General features: G+C 44.4%; 1 protein-coding gene across 1 annotated transcript in view; it reads right to left on the reverse strand.

Annotated features, from left to right (window-relative positions):
- The window catches only part of LOC125727368 (protein NLRC5-like), a 479373-nt gene that overhangs the window by 306945 nt on the left and 150675 nt on the right, over positions 1-21753 (reverse strand). The window contains exon 5 of the mRNA XM_049004038.1: positions 4615-4728. Within this exon, the coding sequence (XP_048859995.1) occupies positions 4615-4728 (114 nt within the window). The remainder of the gene's footprint in view (positions 1-4614; positions 4729-21753) is intronic.

Below are 21753 nucleotides of genomic sequence, written 5' to 3' on the forward strand. Positions count from 1 at the left end.
TCATTGTTAAAAACCTCCATTTTTACCTGTATATATATATATTTCTTTGTTTGTTTATTTTTGTTATGTGGCCATTTTCTATAGGAGGGATGATCTGTTACTCACCTTCAATATACAATAACTGACTGATTGTGGAAGAAAAAGGCAAAGAAAGAAGATGGAGAGGTCTTTTTATAAAGCTACACATATTACAGTGCTGCCCACTGACCAGCCCTAGCTAGGAGCCCAGGTTACTTTATGTTATGGCCTGACTATTGACCCAAAGAGACATGAGGGCCTGTGATCAGAAGGTCGCCGGTTTATGCCCAGCCTCAGCAGAGTAAGCCTCCGGGACTGTGATCGGAAGGTCGCCGGTTTATGCCCAGCCTCAGCAGAGTGAGCCTCTCGGCCAGTGATCAGAATGTCGTCGGTTTATGCCCAGCCTCAACAGAGTGAGCCTCCGGGTCTGTGATCGGAAGGTCGCCGGTTTATGCCCAGTCTCAGCAGAAAAAGCCTCTGGGCCTGTGATCGGAAGGTAGCCGGTTTAAGCCCAGCCTCAGCAGAGTGAGCCTCTGGGCCTGTGATAGCAACTTTCATTGGTCAGACAGTGGAGAATACAGACCGTAATACAGACAGAACATCTCTTTAAATTCTCAAAGCCAACTGCATTTGACAAAGTAAAAAAATTATACATTCAATATAAAGCTTCTTTCCTCATAGCTTGTATGTCTTTGTGCCATTTCACTGAGATCTGAGTGTTTTAAACAGTGTTTGTCTAAATGCACATTTATCTTTGATCTTTAGGAAAAGGTCCCTCACTGAAGGTGGGTGGTAGAGGCAGTGACGCGTCACTCTTCAGGGAAACACAGCTGGGTACAGGGGAGTCTGCTCTCTTCATCAGGACACTGTGGGCAGTGAGAGGAATCAAACCCTCGTGGTATAAATATAATTCATACAATGGGGACGGCATCACACTGCTGGGTACAGGGGAGTCTGCACTCTTCATCAGGACACTGTGAACAGTGAGAGGAATCAAACCCTCGTGGTATAAATATAATTCATTCAATGGGGATGGCATCACACTGCTGGGTACAGAGGAGTCTGCTCTCTTCATCAGGACACTTTTGGCAGTGAGAGGAAACAAACCCTCATGGTATGAATATAATTCATACAATGGGGACGGCATCACACTGCTGGGTACAGGGGAGTCTGCTCTCTTCATCAGGACACTGTGGGCAGTGAGAGGAAACAAACCCTCATGGTATAAATATAATTCATACAATGGGGACGGCATCACACTGCTGGGTACAGGGGAGTCTGCTCTCTTCATCAGGACACTGTGTGCAGTGAGAGGAATCAAACCCTCATGATATGAATATAATTCATACAATGGGGACGGCATCACATTGCTGGGTACAGGGGAGTCTGCTCTCTCCATCAGGACACTGTGTGCAGTGAGAGGAAACAAACTCTCATGGTATAAATATAATTCATACAATGGGGACGGAATCACACTGCTGCTTAGTTTTCAGGTAATGTGAAATAAATTGTCTCACCTATAATTTACATAATTCCAGGAAAGGTAGCTTTTAAAAATAATACTAAACATCATTAGATGGGTCTTTGGTAGTGTCTTCCTGTTCATACACATTAGTTTGTTTGTTTAGTTTTGTTATATGGCCATTTTATATAGGAGAGATGATCTGCTGCTCGCCTCTAGTATAAAATAACTGGCTGATTGTGGAATAAAAAGGCGAAGAAAGAAGATGGCGAGGTCTTTTAATTAAGCTACACATATTACAGTGCTGCCCACTGAGCCAGCCCTAGCTTGGAGCCCAGGTTACTTTATGTTATGGCCTGACTATACACAGAGAGAGACATAAGGGTCTGTGATCGGAAGGTCGCCAGTTTATCCCCAGCCTCAGCAGAGTAAGCCTCTGGGCCTGTGATCGGAAGCTCGACGATTTATGCCCAGCGTCAGCAGAGTGAGCCTCTGGGCCTCTGATCAGAAGGTCGCTGGTTTATGCTCAGCCTCAGCAGAGTAAGCCTCCGGGCTTGTGATCGGAAGGTCGCCGGTTGATGCCCAGCCTCAGCAGAGTAAGCCTCTGGGCCTGTGATCGGAAGGTCGCCGGTTTATGCCCAGCCTCAGTAGAGTAAGCCTCTGGGCCTGTGATCGGAAGGTCGCCGGTTTATGCCCAGCCTCAGCAGTGTAAGCCTCTGGGCCTGTGTTCGGAAGGTCGCAGGTTTATGCCCAGTCTCAGCAGAGTAAGTCTCTGGGCCTGTGATCGGAAGGTCGCCGGTTTATGCCCAGCCTCAGCAGAGTAAGCCTCTGGGTCTGTGATCTGAAGGTCGCCGGTTTATGCCCAGCCTCAGCAGAGTAAGCCTCTGGGCCTGTGATCGGAAGGTCGCCGGATTATGCCCAGCCTCAACAGAGTAAGTCTCTGGGCCTGTGATCAGAAGGTCGCTGGTTTATGCCCAGCCTCAGCAGAGTGAGCCTCTGGGCCTGTGATTGGAAGCTAGTCGATTTATACCCAGCCTCAGCAGAGTAAGCCTCTGGGCCTGTGTTCGGAAGGTCGCCGGTTTATGCCCAGTCTCAGCAGAGTAAGTCTCTGGGCCTGTGATGGGAAGGTCGCCGGTTTATGCCCAGCCTCAACAGAGTAAGTCTCTGGGCCTGTGATCAGAAGGTCGCCGGTTTATGCCCAGCCTCAGCAGAGTGAGCCTCTGGGCCTGTGATTGGAAGCTAGTCGATTTATACCCAGCCTCAGCAGAGTAAGCCTCTGGGCCTGTGATCGGAAGGTCGCCGGATTATGCCCAGCCTCAACAGAGTAAGTCTCTGGGCCTGTGATCAGAAGGTCGCCGGTTTATGCCCAGCCTCAGCAGAGTGAGCCTCTGGGCCTGTGATTGGAAGCTAGTCGATTTATACCCAGTCTCAGCAGAGTACGTCTCTGGGCCTGTGATCGGAAGGTCGCCGGTTTTTGCCCAGCCTAAGCAAAGTAAGCCTCTGGGTCTGTGATCTGAAGGTCGCCGGTTTATGCCCAGTCTCAGTAGAGTAAGCCTCTGGGCCTGTGATCGGAAGGTCACCGGTTTATGCCCAGCCTCACCAGAGTAAGCCTCTGGGCCTGTGATCAGATGGTCGCCGGTTTATGCCCAGCCTCAGCAGAGTGAGCCTCTGGGCCTCTGATCCGAAGGTCGCCGGTTCATGCCCAGCCTCAGCAGAGTGAGCCTCTCGGCCTGTGGTCGGAAGGTCGCCGGTTTATGCCCAGCCTCAGCAGAGTAAGCCTCTGGGCCTGTGATCGGAAGGTCGCCGGTTTATGCCCAGCCTCAGCAGAGTGAGGCTCTGGGCCTGTGATCGGAAGGTCGCCGGTTTATGCCCAGCCTTAGCAGAGTGAGCCTCTGGGTCTGTGATCGGAAGGTCGCCGGTTTATGCCCAGCCTCACCAGAGTAAGTCTCTGGGCTTGTGATTGGAAATTCGCCGGTTTATGCCCAGCCTCATCAGAGTAAGCCTCTGGGTCTGTGATCGGAAGGTCACCGGTTTATGCCCAGCCTCAGCAGAGTAAGCCTCTGGGCCTGTGATCAGAAGGTCGCCGGTTTATGCTCAGCCTCAGCAGAATAAGCCTCTGGGCCTGTGATCGGAAGGTTGCCGGTTTATGCCCAGCCTTAGCAGAAAAAGCCTCTGGGCCTGTGATCAGAAGGTCGCCGGTTTATGCCCAGCCTCAGCAGAAAAGTCACATGTCTTTGGGCCCTTGAGCAAAGCCTATAGAGTGGTACTGTGAAAGTTGGTAAACTTTAGCTTAATTTATTTAAAACATTTTATACTTCATTTCCAAAAGGTAGGCATCCATCCATTATCCAATTCGCTTATCCCATTGGGTCGCGGGGGGTCCGGAGCCTATCCCGGAAGCAATGGGCATGAGGCAGGGAACAACCCACGATGGGGGGCCAGCTCATCGCAGGGCACACTCACACACCATTCACTCAAACATGCACACCTATGGAAAATTTAGCGACTCCAATTAGCCTCAGCATGTTTTTGGAATGTGGGTGGAAACCGGAGTACCCGGAGGAAACCCCACGATGATATGGGGAGAACATGCAAACTCCACACACATATGACCCAGGCGGAGACTCGAACCCGGGTCCCAGAGGTGTGAGGCAAAAGTGCTAACCACTGCACCACCATGCCACCCCCCAAAAGGTAGGCAGATTTTCCTATAAAAAACATCAGGTTAAATGGTAAGATTTTACTTATTACTTAAGTATTAATTAACCCCAGACTAAATAAAAAGAAAACATCCATTGATGTGATAACCTGCCCGTTTAGTAGATTCAGGCACTTGGCTGACTTCACTTTATTGCTGCATAACGTTGCTGAGCTATAATACCGATCCAGTCATTGGCTTTTAAATATTTGCTGATTTTAATTCAAATAGCAACTTTTTTTGGTCAGACAGTGTAGAACACAGACAGTTATACAGACAGAACATCTCTTTAAAATCTCAAAGTCAAATGGATTTAACGAAGTTAAAATATTACGCATTCAATATAAAGTTTCTTTCCTCATACATTGTATGTGTCTCTGTGCCATTTGACTGAGAGTCTGAGTGTTTTAAACTGTTTGTTTAAATGCACATTTACCTTTGATCTGTAGGAAAAGGTCCCTCACTGAAGGTGGGTGGTAGAGGCATTGACCTGTCACTCTTCAGGGAAACACAGCTGGGTACAGGGGAGTCTGCTCTCTTCATCCGGACACTGTGGGCAGTGAGAGGAAACAAACCCTTATGGTATAAATATAATTCATACAATGGGGACGGCATCACACTGCTGGGTACAGGGGAGTCTGCTCTCTTCATCAGGACACTGGGCAGTGAGAGGAATCAAACCCTCGTGGTATAAATATAATTCATACAATGGGGACGGCATCACACTGCTGCTTAGTTTTCAGTTAATGTGAAATAAATTGTCTCACCTATAATTTACATAATTCCAGGAAAGGTAGCTTTTAAAAATAATACTAAACATCATTAGATGGGTCTTTGGTAGTGTCTTCCTGTTCATACATATTAATTTGTTTGTTTAGTTTTGTTATGTGGCCATTTTATATAGGAGGGATGATCTGCTGCTCGCCTCTAGTATAAAATAACTGGCTGATTGTGGAAGAAAAAGGCACAGAAAGAAGATGGCGAGGTCTTTTTATGAAGCTACACATAGTACAGTGCTGCCCACTGACCAGCCCTAGCTAGGAGCCCAGGTTACTGTATGTTATGGCCTGACTATAGACCCAGAGAGACATGCATGCTAGTGGGCTGTAACACTGTTACCTCTCAGTGCTCTTTCTGTTACACCCCACAGGGGGGCGCATTTCAGAAGCAGCTTCCTCCATTTTTGTGCCGATCCAGACCAGATGATTCTTGCTGGGGTCTCTGTGAACATGAAGGGTAAATAGATACATACATAAACAACATCTAGTCCTCAGCACTTTTACATCGAAACAAAGCACTGAGATTCCATTCTGACACATTTCATGTCCGGGCTGCAGACTGACTTTCTCCACTAGTACTGAGAAAGTTACTGAACATTTTAGAAGCATCAGCACATAACTTAGGCACAGCACTTATATCGACGTACAATGCAACACATCTGAACTGTATGACTGATAAATGCTTTGGAAATAAATATAAAATTTACAGAAATCACAAAGTGACGTTTTACTTTACAAGAGAAAGACAAAAACGTGAAGTAGCGCTTAAATCAATGGCACCGTCGCTCTATACAAGTGTGTCATAAATGTTCATTATATTAGTTGTGACTGTTAACTTTAATCTTACCTTGCAATAAAAATATTTTTTCCAGAATCTTATTCGTGTGTCTTGACAAAATGGCGATTCCAGCTTTAAATCACTTTCTCTTTCATTTACAGACAGGGAATGATCCGCTTCGTGTCAAACGCGGAAGTGGTCTGAGCAGAAGCGGACGCGGACTCAGTGGCACGGCGGACCGTTTTGGGGGGTTTTATCCATGTGACTTAATAATAAACGATAAGCGAAAGGGGACAAGCTCCGCCGCCACCTAATTCTGTCATAACGCACATTCTGCATTATATTTCAAAAAGGGGATAGAAGTAATTTGTCTAACTATAGGCCAATCAGTCTAACTTGTATAACTGGTAAAGTTATGGAGGCTATAATCAAAGAGAAAATGGTAGATTACCTGGACTCCAATAACATTTTGCAGGATAGCCAGCATGGATTTAGGAGAGATAGATCCTCTTTAACAAATCTGTTGGAGTTTTTTGAGGAAGCTACTCAGGAAGTTGATGATAAGAAGGCCTATGATGTCATCTACTTAGATTTCCAAAAGGCTTTTGATGTTGTCCCCCACAAAAGGCTCCTACTTAAACTCAAAGCGACAGGTATTTTAGGTACCGTAGCGACCTGGATTGATAACTGGTTAACAGATAGGAAACAGCGAGTAGTTATAAGAGGCACAATGTCACAGTGGGCTTGCGTTCATAGTGGGGTACCGCAGGGTTCGATTTTAGGACCACTATTGTTCCTAATTTACATAAATGATATGGATACCAATATATACAGTAAACTGGTGAAATTTGCAGATGACACCAAGGTGGGTGGTGTAGCAGATACTGAATTAGCGGCTCAGCAGCTACAGCGGGATCTTGATTTAATTAGTGACTGGGCCGATACCTGGCAGATGAAATTTAACGTAGACAAATGTAAGGTACTCCATCTAGGGAGCAGAAATATAAAGTACAGGTATTTCATGGGTGTCACTGAAATAAAGGTAGCTGATCATGAGAAAGACCTTGGTGTGTATGTTGATGCTTCCATGTCCCATTCTCGCCAGTGTGGGGAAGCAATAAAAAAGGCCAATAGGATGTTGGGGTATATCTCCAGGTGTGTGGAGTTTAAGTTCAGGGAGGTAATACTAAGATTATACAATTCCTTGGTGAGACCTCAGCTAGAATATTGTGTGCAGGTTTGGTCACCATATCTTAAAAAGGACATTGTGGCCTTAGAAAAGGTGCAGCGTAGGGCCACAAAAATTATTCCTGGTCTTAGAGGAATGTCATATGAGGAATGGTTACTTGAGCTAAATCTGTTCAGTCTCAAGCAAAGGAGACTGAGGGGGGACATGATCCAGGTATATAAGATTCTAACAGGTTTGGATGCTGTTCAACGAAATAGTTACTTCAGCATTAGTTTAAATACACGAACTCGTGGCCATAGGTGGAAATTTGTCCTGTGCTGCGGCTGCTTTACACTGATATTCCCGTTATTTTAACTGTGCATTGAATTACAGGCACCTTTTAAATACTTAAATTCTCTATTATGAATTAGTGCAAATTGCGATGGGCTGGACCGCCATCCTGGGTTGTTCCCTGCCTCGTGCCCATTGCTTCCGAGATAGGCTCCGGACCCCCCGCGACCCAGTAGGATAAGCGGTTTGGAAAATGGATGGATGGATATACACAGAAATAAAAATAATACTAAAATTATCTAGTTTGTCAATGTTACACGGAGACACAAGATTGCCCCCTAGTGACGAAACAGATTAAATGTCTTGGAATTCAGATTCTTGGCTTCAGGAACAGCAGGCATTTGCCTAACGGTGGTGGCACGGGCTCTAGCTGAAATACACAGAAAAGACTCCCATCCACGGCCGCAGTAGTGTTTATATAACATCACGACTGTACAGTTTCACTTAGACCCCGACCTGTTTACACAATATTAGCTTATAAATATTTGTACACTATGTGAGGGTGGATCAGTAGGTGGCGTTGTTGCCTGACATGTTGATATGTTTAACCTCATGTTGCATGATATTCCTCTGAAAACATCCACACATCACCATAACCGCTTAATCCCAACTGGGGTTGCGGGGGAGACCAGAGCCTATCCTGGGAACAATGGGTACAGGCAGGAACCAACCCTAGGCAGGCGCCAACACACTCACAGGGCCAACTTAGAATCATCAAATAACCTATCGCGCACTCTCCCCCACCCCCCCGGCGGAAACCCCACACATAAAGGTCCTACACACGACCCGGGTACCGAACCCGAGACCAGCAGCGCTAAACACTGCGCCATATTGTAACATATCATAACACCGATTTGTATGAAAATATCGTTTGATCCTGACACTGTTAATCACACACACTCCTTCGTGTTTTTAAGTATTCTGTCTTTGAGAACCCAAGGGCGTACATGAGGGAGGTACATGAAGCCCGAGTATTTAATTTGGCTTCATACGTCTTTGCATTTTAATTATTACGCTGTCCGGCCGGCAAAAAACTGTTTTCTACTTCATAGTATGAAGGAAAAAACGTTCAATTGTACTGATACTCGTATCGCGTTGCGCACTTTTATCAAATAATGATTACCAGGCCATGTTCAGGACACGCTGTGTCCGCAGAGTCACGATGCTCCCAGATACGGACCTCACCTCTGCCATCACCAGTGTTGCCAACTTAGTGATTTTTTCGCTATATTTAGCGACTTTTTAGAGCCCTCTAGCGACTCGATTTCAAAAAAGGAACTAGCGACAAATCTAGTGACTTTTTCTGGTGTTACTGGGGACTTTTGGAGACTCTGACGTGAAAGCACGCATCGTTCTCTCTTCTCACCGAGTTCGGCTGTGGGCTGCTCTCCCGTCCCAAAGCGCTCACAGGCGGCCGGTCCTCACGCAGCAGCCTCACTCAGCTGCAGTCACAGCAGGAGATGTTCACTCCCATCGCCTTTTCCGTATGTAGAGCATCCAAAGCATTCTGCAAACTGGCATTTTGTGCTTTATCTCGGTCAGACCGATCGGTCACACTAGGAAGTGAAATAACATCATCCTCAAAGGTTCTGCTTTTTTTTTTGCCAAATCAGCATCAAAACTTCTCAGGAATTATCCAGCCTCAAACTTGAGCAACTTATAATTACTACTATAAGATTTATGAAACAAAGCTTTATACTTTACTGTAATTTACTGAATACTGTAATTTTTTCCAACAATGATATGTCCCTTTTCCAAAGAGACTTTCTAACAGGACCCAATACACAATCTACTCAGAGAGCTGTTGCTAAAAAACTGCCCTCTGGTCAGTTAAAGGAGCCCACAGAATATCAGAGAGGTTATCGTCATAGTTTTAGATAAAAGCCAGTGATGGATACGAGGCTGCCTAGAGCCGTCTCAGGACCATGTAAATGTCGTAGCCTGAGGGAATCACTCTCTTCATATGTCACGCAACTCAAATCTTTCCATAAAAGAGTACAGATAATAATTAAGCTGTTCAGCTCTCCAACGTAGAATCCTACCCATTTTGGGACCAATGACTGTCCTAAAGTTAAAGTTTGCTTCGTAAAAATAAGATTTTATCATCCAGATTTCCAAGTGAAATATCATTTTCTAGAGAAGAGTTAAGCCATAGACGCTAGCAAGAATAAGTGTAGTTTGGTTGAGTGTGACGACCAAAATGCAACAATGACCCAAGTTGTCTGACTCTGACTGTAATGTTTCCCCAGCAAATTAATTCCTGAATGCAGCATCTCCAGCTGAATGTTCTGTCCCCTGCGAAAGCCGCACATCATTTCCCCATTCAGACTTCCGCCAGCCGCTGTCCTTATTAACCATGTCTCCCTCTCTTGGCTTGGTCTCTCTCAGCTTCCTGCAGAAACCAAGAAGACCACACTTCTTCTTTGGGGCCTGAACATTTTCATGTTTGAAGCCCTGCACCTCTGTGCAACTTAAACCCACAGTGATGCAGAAATCATGCAAACGAAATAGCTGAGCTTCTGATTCACTAATGCTTCCTTTGAAAGAATCTCTAAGAATGAAAGGTAAAGGTGAAATCGCTCTTTATACAGCGAATCTCCCTTCATCACTGACCAGTCCCGGAATGGCATTCAGTTTTGACATTACTAAGGACCCTCCATATGAGGCATCTGTTATTTCATTGTTTATACTAGTACGAGGTTGCTGTTTGGGTAAAAATATATATATTACATCATTATTTGGAAAAAAAAGCTCTGCGTGTCTCATGTTAGTCACCATCAGAACGACAGTGGTGACACGTGTATTGAACTGCGCCTGCAGTGTTTCCACTGGGTTTACGGGGGGGGGGGGGGGGGGGGGGGCAGACAGACACCGACAGGATTCATGGTGATCATGTGTTTCTTTTAATGACAGCGGTCAATATAACAACTGAACTAAACATCAGAAAATTTCTTTTTATGACAATTATCCACAAAGTGTGCAGCTTTAGTCACTGCAGTGTATCTTTCTGGCTTCTGGAAGAACATCTCTACAGCCTCCTGACATGGGAAGTCAGAGACGTCTGGCCCATTTACTGAGATCCGCATGCAGGCTGCAAGATGGTCTCCTTGCAGCCTATTGCGGATGTTTGTCTGGACCTGCAAATACATTAACTGTTAGGCTTTAAAAGTGATACCTGACAGCTTAAAATAGTGATAGTTTAAAGCAGAAAATCCCATTGTGCGACGTATTTATTACCCTGTTCATGGTTGAGAGGTCCCTCTCACAGTTTATGCTGCTAACTGGGTGGTTGATGCGACATATTTTCCGACGCGTGCTCTCTGTCAGCTGGGGGGAGTGTGCTCACCTGTGTGCGTGCGCGTATCGGGGCGGAGCTCCACCATGCACGATACAGAGAGCAGAGGGGAATTGTAAACGCGCGACCGTGATAAAAATGACAAGCTGTTGTGTAAATTAGATAAATAACACAAAGCTATTTAGTTTGTTTAATAAAAGGACAATGTATAGACCTGTTCTATAGGAAAGGTAACCCTAAATGACTGAAAGACTAAACTGAGCGTGTGCAGAGTGAGTTATCTGAGCGTGTCTGTTACAGGGCGCTCCTTCACATGTGACATAAATACTAAACTGAGCGTGTGCAGAGTGAGTTATCTGAGTGTATCTGTTACAGGACACTCCTTCACATGTGACATAAAGACTAAACTGAGCATGTGCAGAGTGAGTTATGCAATTTGTACCTTGTTCCTGATTTGAGAAATAGACTTGGTTACAACTAACCCATCTTAAGCTTATGCCCAGTCTCCCCAAGGCAGAACTGCAATCAACCACTTTCCCCAGCATAACTACAGCCCTGTTCACCAATCAACACGCCCGGAGTACTAACAGCTGTGACACATCGTCGCAGCAGGTCCCCTGTTCACCAATCTACATGCCCGGAGTACTAACAGCTGTGACACATCGCCGCACCGGGTTCCCTGTTCACCAATCAACACGCCCGGAGTACTAACAGCTGTGACACATCGCCGCACCGGGTTCCCTGTTCACCAATCAACACGCCCGGAGTACTAACAGCTGTGACACATCGCCGCACCGGGTTCCCTGTTCATCAATCAACATGTCTGGAGTATTAACAGCTGTGACACATCATCGCACCGGGTCCCCTGTTCACCAATCAACACGCCCGGAGTGCTAACAGCTGTGACATATCGCCACACCAGGTCCCCTGTTCACCAATCAACACGCCCGGAGTGTTAACAGCTGTGACACATCGTCGCACCGGGTTCCCTGTTCACCAATCAACATGCCCAGAATACTAACAAATGTGACACATCACTGATCCTCCAGATGTGTACAACACCAGTCAGTCCCGTCTAGCCATTGTGAAGAATTATTACTATGAGAAATTACCAAGCATACTATAAAATTCCTCTCTTTCCCAAGAGTCTTGCATCTCGTTCCATGTTCTCCCATGTGAGAGTAACTCCTGATCGCCAATCCCACTGCCTGCGTGAGTGTGCGTTTCCACTTTCCCCCATCTGCACATGTGCCTGCCTTTTCCTGCACTCCCAGGACAGACCATACAGCTTTTTGACCTCGGTGCGACTCCATCTACCCTCTCGAGAGGCTGATTAACAGCAACGACAATGGCAGCCATTTACAGAATTCTGCAACTGAACCGGAGATGGCATTTGAGGAGACGGCAACGTCCAAGAAGTCAAGTTGGTAGCCTCAATGCGGTTTTGCCGGTGGCTGGTTACTGAGATGTAGCGGACATACCCTGTGTGAATACCTCCTCACTCTTCTGGTGAGTCTTCAAACTGTGACTCAGGTGAGGTAAAATGCAGCACATCAACAAACGTGCAGTGTTGTAGAGGGTGCTCTGGCCGTTTGCAAGACGCAGTTCTGGTGATTACATAAGTCCTCAGGGTGTTTATGCTTCTCCCACAAGTGGTGCTCTGCAGTCATTGTTGTGTGTGCCATGCTGCACAACACTGCAGTCCGTGCTGGCATATCACCTCCTCAGGAGCATGAGCTGAATGACAGTGAAGTGGTGCTGTGCAGTCATTGTTGTGTGTGCCTTGCTGCACAACACTGTAGTCCGTGCTGGCATATCACCTCCTCAGGAGCATGAGCCGGATGACAGTGAAGTTGTTAGCAGAAAAACATGCTACGGCGGTTATGGCGTGTATTATATTATACTAAACCGAATACATATATGCCTTTACGGAGGACTGACACACACACGTTAAACTTCTGTCTCTTTACCGTCAAGAAGAAAAACTTTATTAACACTTTCCAACATTGGCTTAGGTCACAGCTGCCACCCATCGGTCATCAATACAAACTCATTCAAATATATACACTTGACAGTTTGAGAGCACATTATTCATTTCTGTCAACACCCCCACTTACTCTCACATTATCACCTTCAAAGAAAAATACAGTAGGTTCTATTTTCTCTTTACATCATATACACTCTCTTGTGTACATCTACTCTCCAAACATAAACTTTGCAAACTTAATCAACTTAAATGTTGTTGCAGGCTTTGTCATCACATCTGCTATCATTTGTTCAGTCGGGCAATAGATCAAACGTATTTTTCCATCATTCAACGATGACATAACAAAATGGTATTTTATATCTACGTTTGCATCTTTGTCTGCTTACCGGATTTTTCGCCAAAGCAATCGCACCCTGATTATCTTCATATATCACAGGTGGTGCGTACTGATATCCATCAATACCTTCTAACAGCTGAATTAGGTACATGCATTCTTGTGTAGTTGCAGCTAAAGCCATATATTCTGCCTCACATGTAGACAGTGCCACAGTTGGTTGCTTTTTGGTTTTCCATGAAACCAAAGCACCGTTCACATTAAGGCTCACACAAAAACCTGTTTTACTGCGTCTATCGGCTACATCGGCCGCCAGTCCGTGTCACTGTAAGCATAAATTCCCAGTTTGTCACTGTCACTTCTTCTGTAACACAACTCTTTCTCAGATGTGCCTTTTAGATATCTCAGTGTGTGTTTAACTGTACACCATTGCTCTTCTGTCGGTCCTGTAAAGTACTGAGACAGTTTACTAACAATAAAACTGAGATCTGGTCTTGTACATGTAGCTAGATAGATAAGGCTACCTACAACCTCTCTGTATTTCTTGACCTGTTGCATCATTTCCGTACCACTATATTAGCTCAAATTCTGTTCACAAGGAGTCATTCTTGGTTTATAATGTTGCATATCACATCTTTCTAGAATTTTCTCCACATATCTCTTCTGCGACATTTTTACGCATTCATGGTCTTGCTCAAAATCAATACCAAGAAAATGTTTCAGTCTACCCATATCTTTCATTTTAAATTTTCCAGTGAGCATTTCCTTCACAATCTTTAGTGCATTTTCGTCACTGACAGCAATGATCAAGTCATCTACCCACACAACCATAATCACTTTCTCAGTTGTTGTTTCTTTAGTGTAAACACAGTGATCCATCTGATTTTTTACAAATCCATTATCAATCAGAAATTCGTTTAACATTGTATTCCAGTTTCTTCCTGATTGTTTTAGACCATACAGTGATTTTTTCAGTTTATACACCAAGTTCTTATTAGTTTTGCATTTGATCTCATAACCTTCTGGCTGTTCAATGTAGATCTCACAATCTATGGGTGCATGTAAGTAAGCAGTTTTCACATCCATCTGATGTAAGATCAGGTTATCCTGTACTGCTTTCTGCATTATTACCCTGATGCTGGTCATATTGGCAGTAGGAGAAAATGTTTCCTCATAGTCAATTCCCATTTTCTGATTGTATCCTTTGGCTACAAATCGTGCTTTGAATTTGTCAGACCCATCAACATCTTTCTTAACTGCATATACCCATCTACCCCCCACTGCTTTCTTACCCTCAGGTAAGCTGGTTAAGGTAAATGTGTCGTTTCCTTTCAATGACTGCATTTCTTTATCCATTGCTTTACACCACTCTTTTGAGTTTGGTGAATTAACAGCTTCCCTGAATGAGAGGGGTACATTACATATGACTTTGTAACAGAAATCTATGTTAGTCAGAATTTGATCATCATTCTCTTTTTCCAATACATAATCACTTAAATAAGCAGGTTTCTGTCTCACTCGAGAGGGGTATCGTCTGGGTTTGTTATCGGTCTCATCTACCTGTGGTTGAGCCGCCTGTGGCTGTGTTTTCTCAGGAGCATTTACTGGAACTGGGTCTTGTGTATGCCCTGAACTCACACTGGTATTTTGTTTAGTCTTACTAACTCTGTTCAACATTTCCAAATCGTCGTCAATGTCTGTCTGTGTTTCCCGCTCTACTTTAGTCTTGGTCACGAATTTCACCAATCTGTGTTTCTGTACCTTCCCATTTTCAGGATAGTAAACCATATAAGCTGGGCTATTGTTGTCATACCCGACAAAGACTCCTTTCTCACATTTTGGATCAAGCTTTCTTTTGTCCTGTTTATAGGCATAACACACTGACCCAGACTTCTGCATCCTAGAGAGATCAGGTCGCCTCCCTGTTAGTATTAAGTAAGGTGTCTGTCCTGTGCGTCTGTTATAGCATCTGTTTCTTATTACAGCTGCCGTCTGCACTGCAAAGGTCCACAAATCTTTTGGCAATTCACTCTCTATCAACATGCACCGTGCCATATCAAACAATGTCCGCCAATTTCTCTCAGCAGTTCCATTCTGATGAGGCGAGTATGGAGCTGAGGTCTCATGTCTAATCCTATTTTCTCTGAGTAGGGCTTGGTAATTCCTTCCTGTGAACTCTGTACCGTTATCTGACCTAATACGTTTAATTGTCCCATATGGAGCAGTATCTGCAAGAAATTTTTCTGTTGCAGACGTTGTGTCACTCTTATTTTTCACAAAGTACACAAAAATCGTACTGGAGTAATCATCAGTGAATGACAATGCAAATCTGTACCCATCTCTAGACTCCGGCTCTATTGGACCAGCCAAATCGGTGTGTACTGACTCAAGAGCTGTTTTGGCCCTTACATCTGGCTCCCTGTTACGCGTCTGAGCAAATTTTCCCTGGATACACACCTCACAGGGTAGTACTGGTTTGTCTGGTGTACCTTTGATTGTCATACCATCAACAACTCCCTGTAATTTCTGAATGTCATCATAATTACAGTGCCCCAAAATCTCATGCCATGTCTGCAGGTCATGACAACTCTTACAATGATCAACACACTCATCATTCAGTGTTTGTAAATAGTACAGTCTGTTCTGTTCATTAATTAGGAATGTTGTACCATCTATATGTTGAAGGATGTCTTTCCCTTGCTTGAAGATAATAGTTGCTCCATTGGCTGTGGCTGCTTTTACAGAAAAGATGTCTTGTGGGTATGAGGGGATGTACAACGCCTGTCTCAGCGTCGTGGTCTGGCGTTGTCCTTTGCTGTCAGTCAAGCTGAGCTCTGCATCACCCCTGCGCTCTGCCACCCCATTGCATCTTGTGCCATCGGCCAGCTCTATACAGTGTGTCTCAGCGTGGAAGCTATCGTCAAACTTCTTGAACTTCGTTATATCCGTGATGATATGTGAGGTTGCCCCCGTATCTACCACCAGACCAGTCAGCTTTATGTCGCGCCTTGGTTGGACCTCTGCGTTTCCCTCGCTCATACGGAATGCGTATTCCTTGCTACTCATCGCGAATGGTTTAAATGATTCAGGCAGTCCCTTCAGAATCATTGCTACTAATAGTTCATCACTCAATGTTTCACCAGCGTTTCTCAGTGCCGTGATGGCTGACTCTGCCCGTATGATGTAGTTGATCACACTTTCGCTTTGAGGTTAGTTCAGTATACAGACTAATTACACGCGGCTTCCATTTACCTGCATAGTAGTCCCGCAGTATTTGTAACGCTTTTCGTCCATCGTCTGTTGCTTCTCGCATCACCAACGATAAACTCATCATCCAGGAATTGGAATCATTCAGCATATGTCTCCGCATTTTTCTGCTCATCCTCTTCCGCATCCTCGTCGTGGATGTGCCTTCTTAAAATGGTATCCTTTAGCACTTGCAACCGAAGATGGCCCAAAAATTTTGTCTCACACAGTTCATAATTACGCTCATCTCCATTAAAGATTAGCCGGGACCAGCGACTACTTGACTCGGTTACCCGTCCACTCATGGTTCTAGTATATCACGCAACAAAAACGCACTCGATATGTTGCCACGGTTTTCTTAGCGAGAAAAATAATCGTTGAAAACCTTTTCATTTGCTCTGGGCCCATAACCTGTTACCAGAAATACATGCTACGGCACTTATGGCGTGTATTATATTATACTAAACCGAATATATATATATCTTTATGGAGGACTGACACATACGTTAAACTCCTGTCTCTTTACCGTCATGAAGAAAAACTTTATTAACACTTTACAACATTGGCTTAGCTCACAGCTGCCACCAATCGGTCATCAATACAAACTCATTCACATATATACACTTGACAATTTGAGAGCACATTATTCATTTCTGTCAACATAAGTGCTGCTCTGCAGTCATTGTTCTGTGTGCCATGCTGCACAACACCGCAGTCCATGCTGGCAAATCACCTCCTCAGGAGCATGAACCGCATGACAGTGAAGTGGTGCTGTGCAGTCATTGTTGTGTGTGCCATGCTGCACAACACTGCAGTCCATGCTGGCAAACTGCCTCCTCAGGAGCATGAGCCAGATGACAGTGAAGGGGTAGAAGAGAGGAGGGAGGGTAACCAGGCTGGTTTGGAAGCCAGAAGGTGGCTGATCAGCAGTGTGTTCGGGTGTCATTGTAATGATCTGGACATGTGTTGCGCAACTGGGATTGCAGTACAACTGCTGCACTTACACCTAGTTGATCTGTTTCTGATAGACCCTTTGTTTCACTCGAATGTAGATTTTGGACTAAAGCAGCGGGTGTAAATGTGCTGTTCTTCATCTGACACTGTGTGCTTTTTGTATAGAGACACCACATGCATCTTTACTTATGTAGTGTTATTTACTATACAAACAGTATTTCTGCACAGAGCAAATTGCCATAGAAAAACAAAATCAAATTATCAGGGGTATAAATGTATTAAAACATGTTACATGGTTGTATAGCTCAGCAGCTGCAACTGAATCATTTCAATTTTGTAAAAACATGTTCGGTATCGCTATGCAACTGTGAGAAAATATTTTATTTAATTTGACTGATATTGACAAAATGGTTGTAATTACTCCTAATGTTTTCTTCTGTCAGAAATGTTCAGCACGATATTTTTAATTTTTTCTTCCATCGACGTGGTAAATCAAACACCGTGAAAAACTGAAATAAAGAAAATTACTATTACTAATTCAATTTTTACAAAACTCTTTTCGCCATTATGCATACGGTAATCATTCATGGGTCTTAAGCAAACGGTCTACTGCGTTTACAACACAGCGCAAAATCACGAACATACATATAACAAAAACAAGAAAAGGCAAAACAGTAACATACCGTGTGCTCCTTCTGATCAGAATTAGGAGACATTACTACATTATAACCTCTTGCTTTCAGTCTTTTTTGAGTTTCTTTTCTTAGCTTGTTTTCATTCTACCTGCTAGCCTTGTCTTCTTTTTATTGCTCATTACGTTAGGTCACGTGATCACGTAAATATAGCTCTTTCCGCTGAACTGTTACCAGAAAACTCTAAATTAAAGCTTTTACAAATAATATTTCAAACAATAACATTGTTGCAACAAAAATAAACAAAATACATTCGCTGGACAAAATACAAATAAACATTAAACAAATACATAAGCAACTAATTTCCTGGCGACAGCTACAATGGTATTTAATAAAAACAAATAATATTAAATTCTGTGTTAAGTCATCTTTTTATCTATAAATATCCTTGATGTTTTGGTTTTTTTTGCTGGGGAATTGCTTCAGTATTGGCATTGAAATATTTTAGATAGGTATCGTATTACAATTAACATTTTGGCATCGTGACAACATTTTGTAACGTCCTGAGCTCAACTTTTCTCTAGTCATAAATGGTTCTATTAAAATCTGTAGGAGATCTTAATGCTATCCTCAAGGTAAGTACTAATTTCTACAGTGAAGTATGTCTGTCTAAATGGATAAAATTTTGTCACCTTGAAAAAAGGCTGTTTTGCAGTGTGAAATTTTATTAAGTAATCGTTTGCTATGTATACAATAAAATCTGAATGGAACTAATAAAATTAAACTATACAGAGTAATAAAAATAATACAAAAAATATCTAGTTTGTCGATGTTACACGGAGACACAAGATTGCCCCCTAGTGACGAAACAGATTAAATGTCTTGGAATTCAGATTCTTGGCTTCTGGAGCAGTAGGCATTTGCCTAACGGTGGTGGCACGTGCTCTAGCTGAAATACACAGAAGAGACTCCCATCCACTGCCGCAGTAGTGTTTATATAACATCACGACTGTATAGTTTCACTTAGACCCCGACCTGTTTACACGATATCTGCTTATAAATATTTGTACACTATGTGAGGGTGGATCGGTACGTGGCGCTGTTGCCTGACATGTTGATATGTTTAACCTCATGTGGCGTGATATTCCTCTGAAAACATCCACACATCACCACAACCGCTTAATCCCAACTGGGGTCGCGGGGGAGACCGGAGCCTATCCTGGGAACAATGGGCACATCTAACCAAATTGACGTTTCATAAGCAGCCATGCTGTAAGTCCGACCTTTAATTTGTAATGTCCTGTGTTTTTGATACCATTTCAGACAAGGTTTTATTCAACTTTATGGCTGTTTTGGAGACTGTATACAGTATTCAGTAGAATACTTAACTAATTAAGTAGACCTAACAAATTATTTTTTAGAGTGTAAGTCGGCAGTACTCTTTATTTTTGCTTTCATAGCCTTTTCATTATGAACATTCATGAAGCTGGTGTCTTGGCTGCCCCTGTCCTCGACGTACGTCTTGGTGTACATTGGGACCGGTCTTCTCCTGTTTAACTGCCCCATAGGCCTTGTCCTCTGCTTCTCTGGGACTTTCCTCAAATCACGTTCTGATTTGGCTTTTCTCGTGTCCAGTCCGGCTCTCATGTTCTCTGACTGCTTTGACACGGTGCCCCTGCCCAGCCTGCTTCTCACAATCCTGCGTCGAAGCTGCTCTCCATCATCTTTCTGCTCCCCTTGAGAGTCAGCCCTGCCCAGTGCGCTGCTCCGCTTCAGAGTCAGCCCTGCCCAGTGCGCTGCTCCCCTTCAAAGTCAGCCCTGTCCAGTGCGCTGCTCCCCTTGAGAGTCGGCCCTCTCCAGTGCGCTGCTCCCCTTCAGAGTCAACCCTGTGCAGTGCGCTGCTCCCCTTGAGAGTCGGCCCTCTCCAGTGCGCTGCTCCCCTTCAGAGTCAACCCTGTCCAGTGCGCTGCTCCCCTTGAGAGTCAGCCCTGTCCAGCGCGCTGCTCCCCTTCAGAGTCAGCTCTGTCCAGTGCGCTGCTCCCCTTCAGAGTCAGCCCTGTCTGTACGTCTCACAGCAATGCTGCCGTGCCCCCCCCCCCCCCACGGAGATGCATCCATTTGCAGAGCCGCGGGACCATGATGTCACCACAGTTTTAGGCCCTCAGTTTCAGGATAGAACTTACGTGATCAGGGGGAGTTACAAGATGTAAAGATGGCGGACGACACGGTGTGTAGTTGTTGTTGTTTAGACTGTCCATCCATCCATCCATCCATTTTCCAAACCGCTTATCCTATTGGGTTGCGGGGGGTCCGGAGCCTATCCCGGAATCAATGGGCACGAGGCAGGGAACAACCCAGGATGGGGGGCCAGCCCATCGCAGGGCACACTCATACACCATTCACTCACACATGCACACCTACGGGCAATTCAGCAACTCCAATTAGCCTCAGCATGTTTTTGGACTGTGGGGGGAAACCGGAGTACCCGGAGGAAACCCCACGACGACACGGGGAGAACATGCAAACTCCGCACACATGTGACCCAGGCGGAGACTCGAACCCGGGTCCCAGAGGTGTGAGGCGACAGTGCTAACCACTGCACCTCCATGCCGCCCCTGTTTAGACTGTCATGTCACGGTAATTAAGAGCTGCAGGATCTTAGTGTTTAATAGTCTAACTAAGAGAATGTCTACAAACACTGTGCATGTCTTTATGGGTTTACAAGCAGAGCACATCGGCATGGAAACACATAGACGTTAGGGTTCCCGATTTACTGACAGGAGAATAAAAGAAAAAGTCCTTTTCTGAGGAAAACATACACATCAGTGTTACTACTTAAATTATGAGGAAGTATTTAAAACGTTACAACTGCCAGGCAGATAATGATTTCAACAAAATATAATTCAAAACGACAGCTAATACCATGTCAAACGCCACCTTTATGTCTTGTAACCATAACCCCATAACCCCAGTCGTTCCATCCTGAAACTTGGCCTAAAACTGTGGTGATGTCACGGTTTTTATTTCTGAATGTATTGTTGTTTTACTTTGCTAGAATGTATTGTTTGGTCTCACAGAAAACCACGTACTGAAAAAGTCTCATGTGTACATGATCAATCTTATTATTATAATGGAGAAATTCCAAATCCATAAATGTAAATCTGCAGGTAAAAATCATGCTTCATTGCTTTTGACCAAAAGTTCAAACAATATATTTGCTCAATTCATCACACTTCAAATCAAGAGTCAATCAAGACTGTAAGGGCCTGTACTGTAATAAAATAAATTAAAAAAAGCAATATGTTTTGGTGCTTTCGTCATTCCGTAAAATGGCGCCTTACGGAATGACATTTGGGGCTTGAGATTGGTCTGGGGGCTGACAGAGGACACGCGCTCCCAGCCGCCTCCTGCAGCCAGGTACTCGTGAAATAATACGATGACACTGTTGTGTCACACAGAACACGAATAACTGGACATGATCACTGTTACCAAGTTTTAACAAAGACGGTGCATAACAGTGACAGACCTCTGACGCGATGCCTTTCTCCTCCTCTATCCCATATCCCAGCAACCTCACGTTCCAGAACCATTACCGCCATCTACTGGTGTATGCGTATAACACAACAGACGTGTTCAGAATAGTCTGGTTTAAGAAATGGACTGTGAGGCACAATACACATCACTGGATTTTAGATTGCTATACATCTTCATTAACAACCGCACTGTGTCCAATCACCACCAGCTGTTGAACATGAAGTGTACATGTGAACATTAAACTATTAATTAATAATCACCCACAAAGTTACATGGAGTCACATGGAGTCACACAAACCACCTGCAACTCAACACCTCAAAGACCAAGGAACTGGTTGTGGACTTCGGGAGGTCCAGAGAAGGTCCACTGCCGGTTCAGATAGAGGGGGAGGAGGTGGAGGTGGTCAACAAATACAAGTATCTCGGGCTGTGGGTGGACAACAAACTGGACTGGTCATGCAACACAGAGCACCTGTATAAAAAAGCCCAAAGCCGACTGTACTTCCTCAGGAGACTG

The sequence above is a fragment of the Brienomyrus brachyistius genome, unplaced genomic scaffold (genome assembly GCF_023856365.1).
Source record: "Brienomyrus brachyistius isolate T26 unplaced genomic scaffold, BBRACH_0.4 scaffold95, whole genome shotgun sequence".
NCBI lineage: Eukaryota > Metazoa > Chordata > Actinopteri > Osteoglossiformes > Mormyridae > Brienomyrus > Brienomyrus brachyistius.